The 16,141-nt window shown below is 48.4% G+C and overlaps 1 protein-coding gene across 2 annotated transcripts in view; it reads right to left on the bottom strand.

Moving 5' to 3' along the window:
• ALDH1L2 (aldehyde dehydrogenase 1 family member L2) overlaps positions 1 to 16,071 on the bottom strand; it is a 73,986-nt gene extending 57,915 nt beyond the window's left edge. For both annotated transcript variants that reach the window (XM_075551053.1, XM_075551052.1), the window contains exons 1-2: positions 15,926 to 16,071; positions 442 to 586 (exon numbers count right to left, since the gene is read on the bottom strand). In XM_075551053.1, coding sequence (XP_075407168.1) covers positions 442 to 586; positions 15,926 to 15,973 — 193 coding nt within the window. In that variant the 5' untranslated portion in view covers positions 15,974 to 16,071. The remainder of the gene's footprint in view (positions 1 to 441; positions 587 to 15,925) is intronic.
• Positions 16,072 to 16,141: the final 70 nt, after the last annotated feature.

Here is a 16,141-nt window from a genome sequence, read left to right as displayed (position 1 = left end):
AGAGGAGAGGAGAGGAGAGGGGAGGGGAGGAGAGGGGAGGGAAGGGGAGGGGAGGAGAGGAGAGGAGAGGAGAACCTCACTATCCATGGTGGTCATTGGGCATGGCCTTCCCTTCATTCCCACTGGCACCTGAGTATTGGGCAGTATTTCAGAAGGTGTCAGAGCACCTTGGGAAAGTGATCTTGTGTTTTGAGAAAAAGTAAAGCAAAAATACCAGTCTGGAAAGCATTCTGCTGGAGATTCATGGGAAAGCTCCTGTTACCACAGGGACCTGTGCCTTGTCTTTGGGGCACTTAGAGAAAGAAGGAAGGCTGGGGAGTCAACCTCCGCGGTGAAAGCAGACATAGAGGAAGCCCTCCTGTGGGAGCTTGGAGAGCCGAGAGGGAGGCGCTCCGTGTGGCTGGCCTGTGCCTTGACCCGGATGTCCCAAGACATACTCACCCAGTGGGTCAGCTTTTCCATCCCTGTCTGGAACGGTGAACACTCCCACTACTCGATGGCCCTCTTTCCGGAGCCGGCTGTAGACTTCTTGCCCAAAGAGGCTCTGGCCAATAAGTGCCAACTTCAGCTTGTTTTTGAGGTAAACCTGCAGAGCAATCCCACAGTGGCAGGTGTTAGCATGGATAGGAGACACCCGGATATTCAACCTTCCCACTCCCCCTCGCCCAGTCACACGAGATGGCGTGAGGATGACAAAACGCTCCAAGATCTGATGTTTCGTTCACCTGTGCAATACCCACACACGTGACAGCTGGACACTGAACAAGGAAGGCCGAAGAAGCGGTGCCTTGGAATTCTGGTGTTGGAAAGGAATAATGAATTATTATTAGAAGTAAGGCGCATTCTCCTTTCTTTCATGGCCTTGACTATGTTGCCAGGAGAGAGACCAGTCTCTGGAGGAAGACAGCGTGCTTGGTAGAGCGAGGCGCGTCGAGGCAGAGACAACCCTCGACAACCCTCGATAAGACGGATGGGCACAGCGGCTGCTTCCATGGGCTCAAACATCACAGCGGCGAGCCTGGCGCAGGACCAGGCGGTGTTTCGTGCTTTTGTAATTGGGTCGATATGCGTTGGGCCAGACTTGACGGCACCTACCATCACCACCAATTACCTAGACTACAATGTAAACAGTGACTACATATCACTTCGCGGCCCTATACTGCTCATTCCCCCTTGGCTCTAGTTCCCTTGGTACATTTGAATAATTATTCATTCGAGATTCTATATGATATTTTTACAAGTCACTTTAACTCCTTAGTGAAAACAAGCCCAGGCACGAATAAATCACGTGAAAGACCATTGCTGAGAGGAGCTTCACTCCTACGTCTCGAGCTACATCGAGACGGCAGGGCGCTATGCTCCTGCAACATAGGAATGGGGAGAACTGGGCTCATGGCTTCTCTCTGAGAGAGGGCAAGGGCTAACATTTAATTTAACAGAGGGGTCAAGGGCGCAGACTCTAGAGTTCAGCTGCCTGAGGTTAATAGTTCAACCTTACGTAAATTAACCACGGGTTACCTGGTTTTCCACTTCTATAGAGTGAGAATAATAACAATATCTACTTTATATGATTTTTTTGAGAAACGAATTACTTAGACTGGGGTCGGCACAGGGTACGTAAGATTTAAGCATAAGCTTTAATATTTTAAAAGCATTTCCTATGAACTGGAGCCCTGGTGACGCTTTTAGGGAAGCCTTGGACGGCAAACTGCAAGGTTGGTGGTTCAAATCCACCTGCTGGTCCGATAAGACTTATCACGCTCTCTGCGCCCAGCTTAAAAAATCCTATACAAAGAAGTTGCTTTGAATCAGAATCGACTGGAAGGCAGTGGGACACACGAAACATTGTCATTTTTGTTTTCATGTAGTTCAGAGTTTAAAAATCCTTGCTAACTCTCCCAAACCAAACCCACTGGCCTTGAGCTGACTCTTACTCACAGCGACCCACTAGGACAGAGTAGAACTGCTGCGTCGGGGTCCCAGGGCTGTCATCTTTGTGGAAGCAGGCTGCCCTATCTGGTGATGGTTTCGAACTGATGATCTTTGGGTAGCAGACGAGTGCTTTAACCATGGAGTCACCAGGGATCCTTCAAGGCCGGCACAGCTCCCACAGCCACCAAGTCGATTCTGACTTACAGGGACCCTGGCTTCCGAGGTTGGAAATCGTTACTGGAGCAGGCAGCCTCATCTTTCTCCCAGGCAACAGTTGATGGGTTTGAACCGCCCACCTTGTGGTTAGCAGGCTGACTTCTAACCTACAGGGCCACTCGGGCTCCTGCAAATCACATCAGTTAATTTTATTCTCACCACTATTTCATTTTATTATCTCCCATGCTGTACCATTTTATAAAAAATAGACTGAGGCTTAGCATGGGCAGGTAACCCTTTCAGAACCATCACACTCGAAAGGGGGTTGGCTGGAATCGACTCCAAACATCCCTGTAGGGATTTTAACATGAGCCACCGCCATGGGACACGGATACCAAAAATACACTGGGGATCAAGACATGCAAACACTACGCTGCTTGGAAAGCATAAAGTGAAATTGACTCATGACTCAAACTAGATTCTGACTCATGAGGAGCCGACAGAGGCACTCAAGCCTCAAAGGACTTAAGAGAATAATGCCTTTAAGGGACTGGTCCTGCCAACTCTCCTTGAGTGTGTCCTTCAGAGTATGTTGGAAGTAACGCCTTGCTATCACAGTTCTTCAGCTGAGCCTGGAAAGCCGCGAGGGCGCAGGGTTGGTGGGTGTAAAGCTGCTCATCCAAGCATCCCCTGGGCTGGAGACCCCGGGATGCAGCTGGCTCCTCCTTGGTGAAGCATCAACTCCAGCTCCAACTGGTTTCCTGGCTCCTTCTTGGTAATGCCCCAACTCCAGTTCCAGCTGGTTTCCTGGACTCTTCTTAGTGAAGCATCCGCTCCGGTTCCAGGAACTCTCCCCACATGTCACTCTACTGCTCTGGGACTTGGTGTCACCGGACCTGGATTTTAGAAACGACTCCATACCCGGTGCCTTCCTTCATTCTGACTGGAGTTCTCTAATGTTCTGAGAAGTCTGTGTAAATTGATAGAGCCTCACAGGGAAAATCTGGCTAGGAAAATCATAATTTTCCCTGTTTCCCACTTCATTACTGGGCGTGGATAACACCTCTTTTATGGAAGAATTTAAAAGGATTCCTTACCTATAATTAAGCTGATAATTAAGTAATTGTGGTTTGAGCTTAAAATATTCTTTCCAAGGCCAGTCAAAGGGTATATCCCCAAAGAGCCTAATTAAGCTTCAACTTCCAACACACAAAAGCCAACAAACAGATGAGCTCTCTAACAGCCGCAAAATGCACTGGCAGTTAATGAAAGGTCGACTCTTCTGTAACTAGGCTGTCTTCAAATCCTATGTTTAATGGTGCTGCTTGAAATAGAACCCACGTGTTGCCTGTCTTACAAATGTTGGCTTTGCCTCAGCTCATTGCCACGCCAGATATTTTAAGACATCTAAAACCTCGCTTTTAGAATACACAAGGGCCAAGAGGCTGAGCTGACTCAGATGTAAGATACCGCTTGGCTGTCACGTATTGATTTGCCATCCAGTTCTTGATGTGAAACTCCCTAGAAAGGCGTCTTTTGTGAGGAAACCAGGGGCAGTGTCTTTGGGAGCACGTCATTCAGTGAAATACTGTCTGAGCTCAATGCTAAAGCTGCTTCTCACACCGAGGAGTTTTCTGCTTGTTTGATTGTAAACATGTGCATTGTGACTTAGCCGAATTCCCCAAAGCTGGACTGAGTTATTATTACCCCTGTCTTTTTTTTAACAGTTTATTGGCACTTCATCCGCAGACCATACAATTCAATTAGGCAATCTTTTCTCGAAGAGTTGTACAATCATGACCACATTCAACGTTAGAACGTTGTCTTCTTTCTTATGCTCATTGTTATTAGTGAAATGATCCTTCTTTTTAAATTGTGGGAAAAATAAACACAACAAAACATTCTCCAGGTCAGCAACTGCTACATGTCTGATGGAGTGCCATCGAGTGTACTTGTGCTGTGCGGCCACTGCTGAGATCTTAATCCAAACGATTCCACCACTGTTAACATTAACTCAATGCCCCCAAGCAAAACCTCTTCCTCCTTCACCATGGTAACTATTTGGCAACTTTGGTTTCTTTATTTTTTAGTAGTTTCCTTGATATAAAATTCACATATCATACGCTTCCATAGTTACGTCATTTTGAAAAAGAGTTGCATATACATTATCACAATCAGTTCAAGTGTTCCCTTCCCCTCCCACATTCATTGTTTGCTCCCCAACTCCCGTCACTCTCCCCCTGCCCCGTCCCAGATAAATGATTGTATCAGTCATTGCCTCTATGCATCCACTCTTTTGTACTTCATAAACTGGGAAACTTAACAGAAATAATAACAGAAAAACAAACACAAACGGAAACAGAAAGAAATAATAATACAAAGATAAAAATAAAGACGAAGAAAGGAAAGGCCACCAACAATATTTTAAAAGCCATAGAAAAAATTTCTGTCATGCAACAAGTAAGAAATATTTAAGCCCAGAGCAAATTCAGGTAGGTTCAAGAGGAGGCTGACCGGGTACCATCTTCAATGTGGTTCGATCCACCGTAATCAAGTTACAACGCTCTCTGTCTGACAGGAAAGCTGTTCCAGGCCTTGCCTGTGGCCACAGGTGATCTGCCGGAGGCTTAATCCGACTGGAAACTCTTCAGGTGGATTTTTCACTCCCACTGCCCTCCACGGCCTTCCACAAATTGGGTGTCCACAATGTAAGTGCGGATATTTTTCCCCTCATCATATTTGGACTTTTAAAAATTTGTCTTTGAATCATGCAGTCTGGTGTTCTTCTTCCTTGTGCATTTAGTTGATGCCTCTCTGCTTTTTTTAAATACAAGCCTTTAAGACCCCTGACACGATTCCAATTGATAGCCGGGCACCACCTGCTTTCCTCACCGCACTTTGCTGCCGCACAACCTTCAGTGATCTCTTTGTGGAGGTGAACATCAAGCAGGGTCATGCTATAAGAACTAACTGTGTATTGTGGCTAGACTTACACGGGGACCCAGAATCCATCTGCTTGTCTATGGATTACTAACAACCCTGGTTCACTTTAGTGGCCATATTATGACAAAAACAATAAAACAAATAACCACCCCCAAACAAAACAAAACACATTGCTAACCACCCCCCTGGGGGATAAGGCAGTTGCATTGATAGCATCAGCAATTTATTCAGTGGCATAGAATTTCAGGTATTGTCGATAGGACGAGTTTAGGTGAGTATAATCCAATTGTGAGCTGGAACCCATGAGGTGTTGCTTTGTACAGATCGATTTCTCCATCAATTGAGCTGTTTACATTGAGCAGGGGGGTTGGTGCCAGGCTGTCACCCCTGTCTTAGGTCTCCCAGTGTGGTTTGGAGACTGCTTGCCCTTGGGAGGGCCGAATGAGCTGGAGGCCTTGCTATAAATGGGGACTCCTGGCTCCCGTCACAGGTTTCCTGAGTCAGAACCCCAGGCCAGTGGACCTGCAAATTAACAAGCTCCTCAGTGATTTCTGGGGAACCCTAAAGTCTGAGGCTCTGCTCTAGGAAGAGCGTGTGCCTGCCCACACTGGGGGACTTGGGTCACGAACAGGTGGGAAGATTGGTAAACATTCTAAGGAGTCCATGCTAGATCTTGCACATCTGACCTTGCTGAACCAGGAGCCCTGGTGGCAGAGTGATTATGAGCTGGTTCAAAACCACCAGCTGGCTCCATGCAAGCAAGACAGGGACGCCTACTCCCGTAGGCACAGTCTCAGAAACGCAAAGGGGCAGTTCTACCCTGTCCTGTGAGTTGGCATCCACTCTGTGGAAGTAAGGTAACTTGCTTGGTTTTGACCTTCCTGAGGTCCTGGGAGTCTCTCGTCAGGCACTCTTCCATTCTTACAGAAGAAGAAGAAGCCACGACTCAGAGCCCCGAGCATGCAGCTGGAGCCCCAGAGGGAGGAAGTGGCAAGCCTGAGAGCTGAAGTCAGTGCTAACAACTATTGCTATTCTGTAATGCCAGCTGTCACACCTGGAGCTGACATTTCTCATCCATTAAAATCAGAGCAATAACAGTACCTACCTCACAAGGCTCTGATGCGATACAATGGGAGACATTGGAAATGCACTGCTCAGGTGTGTGGCCCTGATCAATGTTCAATAAACGTGAACTGTTAGGCCACAAGGAACACCTAGGCAAATAATCATGCTGAGAATACCGAGCTCCTGCTCAGGACTGCATCCGTGGTGACTGTGTGGGGCATCTGGGTAGTGAGGATGGGCTAATGCACTCAGCTGCTAACTAAAATGTTGGTGCTTCAAGTTCACCCAGAGGCACCTCGGAAGAAAGCCTGGTGATCCAGTTCTGAAAGCCCGGGCATTGAAACCCTATGGGAGCACGGTTCTACTCACACAAAGCCAGGATGGTCATCAGCATATTGTTCAATATTCCTGGTCAATAATTCAAATATATCAATTCTCTGGCTTTCCTAATGCAGATTTCACCTGCATACGAGGCGAATGAAAGCACCATGGCTTGGGACAGGCACAGATTAGTCCTCAAAATGACACTTTTGCTGGTAACACTTTAAAGAGTCCTCGTGCAGCAGATTTTGCAGTGCAATGCATCATGGGATTCTAGACTGTGGCTTCCCCAAGAACAGACTGGCTGTGGTCTAAGCACATCCATTTGTCATGATGTTGTCTATTGGTCCAGGTGTGAGGATTTCTGTGCGTTTGCCATGGTTTCAATCTAGACCAAAGTCTGATGTCTTTGCTCTTCATCAGCAAGTGCCTCAAGTCCTCCACGCTTTTAGTAAGCAGGGGTGTGTCACCTGCGTATCTCGGGTTATTAACGAGCCTTACTCCCATCCTGATGCTGAATTCTCCTTCATGGAACCCGGCCTAGACTCATTCTCACTCACTGCCATTGAGTCCATTCTGACTGGTGGTCACCTTAGAGGACAAGAAAGAACTGCCTTTGTGGGGGTTCAAGACCGTCACACGGGAGCAGGCAGCCTCATCTCTCCCCCGAGGAGCAGCTGTGGTTTCAGAAGGCCAGCTCCTGGTTAGAGCCAGTAGGGCTCCTAGAGTCCTTGTGGTGGTGGTGGGGGGGGGGCGGAGTGGAGAGGGGGGTGCTTTTAAAAAGAGATCCTGTCGAAACAGTCGCTTCCAAAGGGATCAGCTGGGACACGTATAAGGCACAGAGGGCAGCTCAGACAGTGACGGCGCTGTCTCCGGGGACGCCAGGGGAGGAAGCATGATAGATCATCTCAAGGACAGAGGGCTCATTCGGAAGAAGTTTTAAGAAATCGAAAACTGTGTTAGTGAGGAAAAGGCCAGGAACATTGCACAGAGGAGTGGTTTTCCATCATGACAACAATCCTGAAGATATCATCAATTGATAGGGTCCTTCTCAGCCATAGTTTCCTTCAATTCTGGCCTCTGTGCCTGTGGTTCTGACCCCATTTTGGAGGGGTTCTCAGTTACAGGATCAAGCTAAATTCTGACCTTAGTAGAGGGTGTGAACATCCTTTCTTTCCTCGGGGGCATCTTTCGACTCTATTTTACCAGTGGGTATACCTTAAGGGCAGTGGTTCTCCACCTTCCTCATGCAGCGACGCTTTCATACAGTCCCCCATGTGGTGGTGACCCCAACCATAAAATGATTTCCCTTGCTACTTCATCACTGTCATTTTGCTACTGTTGTCAATTGGAAGACCCCTGTGAAAGGGTTGTTTGACCCCCCAAAAGGGGTCGCAACCCATAGGTTGAGAACCACTGCCTTAAGGCAAGGAGCCCTAGTGGCTTAGAGGTTACTCATTGGGTTGCTAACTACCCGAGGTAGTTCAGCAAGGTCAGCAGTTCAAAACCACCAGCTTGCTCTTTGGGGGGAAATATAGGGCTTTCGATTCCTGTAAGACTAATTATAGTCTTGAAAGACACAGAGGCGATGTATGTATGGATTGTGGTAGGAGTTGTATGAGCCCCTAATAAAATGATTTAAAAAATAGAAAGACGCAGAGGCAGTTCTACCCTGTCCTATAGGGTCACTACTAGCTTGCATTGACTCTATGGCAGTGAGGGATTTGGTTTGGTTTGTGACTTAAGGTCACAAGGAAAACCTTCATTTTCTTTGATGTGCTGAACGACAACCGCACCTCATCAAAGCTGGTGTATCAGAGTTGTGTGGGACACAGAGAAAGCCCCAGCACCTTGAAGAGCAGGCCAAGACTTCTGTCTGAAGTAGTAGAGGCCGTTGAGACAGAAGCAGCAGAGAAGATAGCATGGAGACTCCTAGGAGCGGCACTGAGACCCTGGGGTACCTTCTCATCTGGCCTGAGACTAGGATTGAGATTGTGAGGTCGAGGGGCAGACTGGCTTCCTGGCCCCTGGAGGCAAGGGCCAAGGGACCACGTGGCTGAGAGGCTGAGGGCTGGAGAGTCTTGGCTGTGGACCAGTGGCTGTCTCCGTCCTGTCTGCTCATCCTATGAACTTCCCTAAAGAACCCTCTTCCTTGTGAGCTTTGTGTGAGTTTGTTGTGGCCACCCCCAACAGATTAGCCAGCCCAGCATAGATGGAGAGTTGCGAGGGAGGAACAGTCGTGAGACAGACTAGCAAAAGAAACTCCATTTTTGTACGCTGCTCAGTAACTTGCCCGTTCCTCCTTCCCATCTCAGAGTTGACAGCTAGGTGACCTGCCCGTTCTCCCTCCCCTGACGGGAAAGTCTCTGCTGGGGATTAATTTTAGCATGTACTCCCATGTTCCCAGGTTCTGGACACTACCATTAGCTTTGACTATTCTTCAATATATTGGTCAGTCTGACTCAAAACTGTTCTCTTTGATGGTGCAATCTGAACGGTGTGTTTGGTCTTGTTACGGTAACCAGGAAGGTAAAGTCAATTTTGGTATTGTGTCTTTTATGATAAGGAATGTACCTTGCAATGCATGCTTGCTCTTCTTGAAGTTACCACAGTGTTATAGTCAATGCCGTGCCCTGTAATGCTCCCTAACCCTAAAGAATAGTAACATTGCGGGGAGGGAGGGGGAAAAAAGAGGACCTGATGCAAAGGGCTTAAGTGGAGAGCAAATGCTTTGAAAATGATGAGGGCAAAGAATGTACAGATGTGCTTTATACAATTGATGTCTGTATATGTATGGATTGTGATAAGAGTTGTATGAGCCCCTAATAAAATGTTTTAAAAAAAGAAGAGTAACATTGCTTTCTGCTTGCTTGCTTGCTTGACTTCGTTGAGTTTTCTATATACAGGATCATGTCACTTCAAAACAGACATGATTTTGTTTCTTCCTGGCTGATTTGGATAACTTTCTTTTTCTTGTCCAATTACTCTGGCTATGACTTCCAGTACATGGCTGAATAGCTGAGGTGAGAAGAGGATTCCCTTGTCTTAGACCTGATCCACGGGAGAAAACACTGTTTCCACTACGGAGGATGAGCGTGGCTGTGGGTTCTGCTTCGATGCCCTTTGTCATACTGAGGGATTTCCTTCGGGGCCCACTTTGCTGAGTGCCTTAACCACAGAAGGGGGTTCGGTTTCATCAAATGCCCCCTCTGCACGGATTGAAATGACTGTCTGCTTCTTCCCTCTGTTCAAGTCACGTGGAGGATTCCACAGACTAGGTCTCTCTGACATCAACTACAAACGCGGAACTCCTTCCTCCAACTTTCACCACCAGAGCCAGGGTGCCAGGCATCAGGCTGAGGGTCTCCGTGACAACATCACTTCTGACTTTGACCTGCTGGCTACAATTTCAGGGATTCCCATTCACACACACACACACACACACACACACACACACACACACACACACACACACACGCCTGATGGTTTCCTAGACTAACTCAAAGAACCCAGGAAGTGGTACAGCTAGGATGAGCTGTTTGATAGCAAAAGCGACACACATGAATAAGGATGAAAGATGAGCTCTGGGAGGATTTCCAAGAGGACCTGGCCGTGTCCCAAATGATCAGCTACCGTTCCCACCCCACCCCCACCCGCTCAATTACCAGCTAGGAAGTTCACTAAGGTTCAGTGTCCAGGCTCTGTATGAGAATTTTGTTGAGTAGACATGATTGATGGAATGACTGCCACATGGATGAGTCCAAGCCCCGGCGATATCACATGGTAGTTCTTTCTGCCCAGCACTCTTCTTGCGTTACCTACCTGAGCACCACCTTGATAGTATAACCTGTCAGGTAGACACGGTCTCAAACCTCTTCATGAAGAGCAGAGATTCCAAAGGCTGGAGAAATCTCAGGGTATCAGATGTTATCTCTTCGTGGAACAAAGGCCAAATTCTTTGAATAAAGTTCATTGTAAATCCCACAACACACAAGTAAAGACAAGTGGGCAGCCCAGGGCTAGTAATGGAAAAGAGTCAGAGCGAGCCCAGAAAGGAGAAGATTTTCTAAGAAAAAACTTCTGTGACTGGATAGGAGATGAGAATTCATCTTGGGAGTGGCCCTGGCGAACGGAAGGGGTTACCAGCGTCACAGAGGAAGTTTCAGGCACGCGGAGCAACATATACAAAGAAATGAATGCGTGAACACAGTGTGTGTCACACCGAAGTAGTGACGAATGATACCCCAGAGAGATGAAGGGACCTGTCCCGGAACCTTGGTGGTGCTGTGGGTTAGGTGTGGGCTGCTAACCACAGGCTTGTCCAAGAGAGAAAGATGAGGTTGTCTGCTCTCGTCGGGAACCCTACAGACGGTCGCTAAGTGTCAGAATTGACTTCATGGCAGGGGGTCTGGTTTGCCTATCCCCGATTACGTGGAGTTCATGGTGTTGTGAAGATTAACTGTATACACATAGAAAGCATTTAAAACCATGCCGAGCACATATTAAGCACTACGAAATGCTAAATTAAGAGTATTCGTTCTTTGGGACTTAGACACAGTGCCCAGTAAATAACAGACAATTAAATAGGGTGTGAGGTTGAGATTGGAGGCTCTGAAAATGAACTAGACACTAAAATGAAGAGGCAACGAGAAAAGGAGTCGGGAGCCGGTTGCTCGGACAGAGCTGTAAGCAGGTATGTGGTTCCAAGGAGAAAGCTCCAACCTTTTGAACTCGATTATAAGGTCTTCCAAAATTTTGGAACTGGGTTATGAGCCCGGAGCTACCTGCCAGATTGGCAAGACGAGGCAGAGCCTGCATACGAGGACTGAACTTGCCCTGGCCCTGGGGAGGAATGAAGAAGCAGTGATTGGGCAGGGGAGTGGAGGTGGACACTCCTAACTAACTGGCAGAGGGTGTTATTGCTGTAGAGCAGCAGATTGTTCCTCTCGTTAAGCAGATTCTGGACATATCACTAAGCTGAAGTCATTCGGTATTTCTCAGGCCGCTTCTTGAAGACAAATGATAGAAAAATCAACTCTGTCAGGAAGTGTTATGAATGAAAACGTCGGCTCAGATTTTGCTAGGTTCTGGGAGATTTCTTCAATCATTCTGCTTTACCAACTGCGGGGCAGTGAATGATTTGATATGGTCCTTGTAGCCACCGTCTTCCACGTTTAGATTAATTGTAAACCCTGGCCTCCTTGCCTGTGGTTAGGGTCTCATTGTGGAGAGAATTGTCTGTTACATTAATGAGGCTGGATGAGTGGGATGTATCTTGACTCCTTACCTTACAAGAGGGTGTGACTCAAGTCACCACTCTTAGTTTCTTTGGGAATGTGGCCTGCATCCAATCTACAGGAATGCTTTTAAGATCGTAAAACCAGCTGCCATCCTTGATGCTTGTGTTGAATGGAGAGCTAATGTCCTGCTTTAAGGTCTTCCTTTAGAAGGCTACCTGCAACTTTCTACTTAGGATCCATGTTAAGAGGCTGGGGCACAGAATTGGCTGAGACCAGATCTGGCTCACCTATTATTCACAGTAACAACCAACTTGTTCTCAAGTTGACTTGTAGAAGTGATAAGGCTGAAAAAAACACCTCCATCACTGCTGTTGGCATGGGCAAAAGGCCACCTTTGGGATTCGCCCCTCATGATTAAGGATGCACAGAAGACTAGTTCTTGTGTTGAATTATCCTGATGAACACCAACCAGACACCAGTCACCATTCTAAATGTTCCTAGTAACACACACACACACACACACACACACAGCCCTGGTCCTGCCAGACCTGGGAGACCAGGGTAACATTTTGGTAAAGTTTGCTTCCTTCCTCGGGATCTGCATCTCTATCTGAAGTAAGCCAGAGGCTGCCACCTAATCTGATTCATCAGCTTTGTGAGATAACAGCCTGTCGTCTGATGCTTATTTGGGTTTGTCCGACCCTGAAACCACATAAGTGAGGAGAATCCCGCAAACTGAACTATCAATTTGGGACTTGTCAGTCTCAACAACAGACCATCATTTGCTCCTATGCAAATTCAGGTTGAAGCTGAAGACAATCCAAACAAGTCAATGGAAGCTCAAAAAGTTAATACACCCCACCTGAATTTAGAGACTATCTCAAGAGTAGACTTCATGCATTGAGTCCTTGTGACAGAAGACCAGATGGTATGTGAATTATGTGCCAATAAAATGGCTTTAAAAAATAAGAAAAAAGCAGAACAGAACAACAACAACAAATGGGAATTCCAGAGCACTTAATTGTGCTCATGTGGATCCTGAATATGGGCCAAGGGATAGTTGTTGGAAGAGAACAAGGGCAAATTGTGTGGTTAAAAAGGGGTGCGTCAGGGTTGTATCCTTTCCCCATACGCATTAATTCGATAGCTGAGCAAAGAATCCAAGAAGCTGTACTATCAGAAGAGCATGGCATCAATACTGGAGGATGGCTTGTTCATAACCTGCAATGCGCAGAGGCTTTGCTTGCTGAAAGCAAGAACTTGAAGTACTTGCTGATGAAAATAAAAGATGGCAGCCTTCAATAGGAATTGAAACTCAATATAAAGAAAACAAAAAATCCTTACAAATGGATTAGTCAACGTCATGCGAAGTAAAGACGGAAGTTGTCAGGGATTTCATCTTGCTTAGATCCACAATCAATGTTCATGGAACCAAACAAGGCGCTGCACCGGGCAGATCTGCAGCCCAAGACATCTTAGAAGTATTGAAGAGCAAGGATGGCACTTTGAGAACTAAGGTGGGCCTGACCCGAGCCGTGGCCTTTTCACTCACCTCATCTGCACGGAAACTTAAACAACGAAGAAGTAAAATTGAAGAAGAACGAATGCTGTTGAGATAATGGTGTTGATGAAGAACATACACTTCCAGAAGAACTGAGAGATTTATCTCGAAAGAAGCACACCACGATGCTCCATAGAAGCCAAGGTAGCACTCTCTTATATTTTGGAGATGCGATGAGGAGAGATCATGGTTGGTCAAGGGTCAGTGGGAAGGACGAAGACCCTCAGAGGAGAGCGACTGACATAATGCCTGTAACAGTGGGTTCAAAGACAACAATTGTGAGGGTGGTGCATGACCAAGCTGTGTTTAGCTCAATTGTACACAGGGTCGCTGCAGGTGGAGCCGACTCGAGGGCACTTAACAACCACGTGGTAGTGTATACATTTATAAGAAGCTGTCGCCTAATTGTTCAGAACGGCTGTACCATTTTACAGTCCCATCAGCCATATCAATCCTCAGACCAACCAAACCCACTGCTGATTTTATTCCAACTCAGCAATCCTTCAGAACAGAGTTTAATTAATTGATCAAGAGCTCCCAAAGCTGTAAATCTTGGGGTTGAAGATTTCTGCTACATCTTTCTCTCGCCAAACGGATACAAACTTCTGACCTTTTGATTAGTACCCCAGCACTTTAGGCTCTGCATCACCTGGGTTCCTCCCCACCAGTCATGTACCTGTTTGATTTGGAATAGCTTGTAGAGAATGCAGTCCAACTGATGAGTCTCCCCGATCCTTCACATGTCATCCGGTGTCTCCACTTGGTCACTGAAGATTCGGCCTTCTTCCAGCGATACCTGCTGCTGCTATCCCACCTGTACCCCTGGTCCAGTGAGACTCAGCCCCTGACCCCTGAGATAAAACCAGACTCACTGCCATCGAGTCCATGCTGACTCCTATTGACCCTACAGGACGGGGTAGTACTGCCCCCTGAGTTTCTGAGACTGTAACTCTTTTTACACAGTGGTTCTCAACCTCCTCTCATATAGTTCCTCGTGTGGTGGGCCCCCAAACCATAAAATTATTTTCGCTGCTACTTCATCACTGTCATTTTGCTACTATTATGAATCGGGCGACCTCTGTGAAAGGGTCATTCGACCCTGAAATGGGTCGAGACCCACAGGTTGAGAGCCACTACTTTAGAGGCATAGAAAGCCTCCTCTCTCTCCCCTGGAGCAGCTGGTGGTTTCACACGGCTGACCTGGTGGTTTGCAGCCTAACATGACACCACTGCATCACCAAGCCTTCCTGAGGAAATTGTAACGTGAATCTTATGATCGAAACCTTCTATCCTTCAAAAGTCTCTCTTCAGCTCTCAGAAAAAGACAATGTGGTGAAAATGGGGTCAAAGCTCAGACTCCCTGCCATCCAGTCTATTTTGATTCATAGTGACCCCTGTAGGGTGGAGGAGAACTGTGTCATAGGTTCACCAGGGCTGTAAATGTTTACAGGAGCAGACAGCCTCATCTTTATCTCCCAGCTAGTGGGGCTGAACTGCTGAACTTGCCATTCGTAGTCCAACATAGAGCTAGCTCCTTGTGGTTACAAGAAAGGCCACTACATCAGCCAGGACACGCCTCTTGCTCTCTGTGCCATCTAACCCAGAACCCCAAGTGCCATGTGGCAGAGAAAGCTAAGGGGTGCAGGCAGATGCCTTAGAAGAGCAAGTCTTTCCCCTCTATTAATTTTTAAGGAGAAGGCTCCCAAAGTAATAGAAACTGCTGGTACAGGGAAAGGTGTATTCTCCTCATTGGGGTTTATGAGGATGGAGAAGCTTTGCCATTTATGCGACGTTGGGCCAGTTGTTCTGACAACTTTTCTCGGCCTTCAAGCTTTCTGACATCTGGATTCTGTGGCGTTGGCAAGGGACCCCAAGAGGGCAGCCATAGTAAAGCAAATCCTTTTATAGCAAGTGTGTACTTCCCTATCAAAGAGCGGGCATACAGGGGATGGGGAATCCCCTAAACAGCTTGAGGGTGCCACGAATACAAGGGGGCGTCTCTCGAGCACCCCAAGTGCGAATGAACAGCCACTGGAAGGCGTTTGCTCTTGTCCCATTTCAGGAGGGGCTGATGCAATTCCCAGCAGCTGGGCGCGCGCCCGGTTCTGGCGCTGCAGACTAACCACGTTCCAACGTGGCGTTCTGGACAGCGTCGTGGAATCCTAGAAAGCCTGTGACCCGCGGCTCGGCCACGCGGAGATTCCAAACCCGCGCGGAGAGCAGCCATCTGCAAGGGCCCTAGGGGTGTAGGGGGGCGGGGGCGGCGGGCGGGAGAGCTCATGCCCCTTAGCCACCCCGACCCCCACCCCGAGGACGACCCTGCTGATCCGAGACCCTCTGCCTGGAGAGGGTCTCATCCTTCCGCGGCTCCATCTCAGACCAGGGATGGCACGACGGCGAGGCAAGGGAAAGGACGCAGCGGACCCCGAGCCCTCGACAAGTGTCCCCCACCCGCGGTCAATCCCAGTCGGATCTCAGACTTCAAGCTCCGCACCCGCAGCCCTTTCCCTCGGGGGAGACAACGGTGTCGCGGGCGAGCCCCTCCTCCCGGGCCTTCGCTGCACAGTCTCCCTCGGCCAAACGCTCCCTACGCTTCGAAACCATCTCGGCATCGCTGCCCATCCCCGCCCGGTGGACAGGCCCTCGCGCCCGGGCTCGGGCTAGCGGCGCGGGCAGAGAGCCGGGCGCCCGCCCGGGCCGGACTCACCCGGCCGGTGGAGAAGCGCCGCAGCGCCTGGTGGCCCCGTCGCAGCATGCCTCCAAGGAGCGCCCGCGGCCGGACCCTGCGCCTGGACACCGTCCGCAGCCTCGGGGCTCCAGGGGCCCAGCTCCCTGCTCCCAGCCTCCGCGAGGGCGGGGACCCGGCCCGGAGACCCGCCCCCTCCAGCTGGCAGGCTCCAGCGGCCAATCGGGGCGCCAGGTC

This window comes from Tenrec ecaudatus, chromosome 6 (genome assembly GCF_050624435.1).
Source record: "Tenrec ecaudatus isolate mTenEca1 chromosome 6, mTenEca1.hap1, whole genome shotgun sequence".
Lineage (NCBI taxonomy): Eukaryota > Metazoa > Chordata > Mammalia > Afrosoricida > Tenrecidae > Tenrec > Tenrec ecaudatus.
The sequence above is the reverse complement of the archived record's forward strand: the minus strand, read 5'-3'. Positions and strand labels throughout refer to the sequence as shown.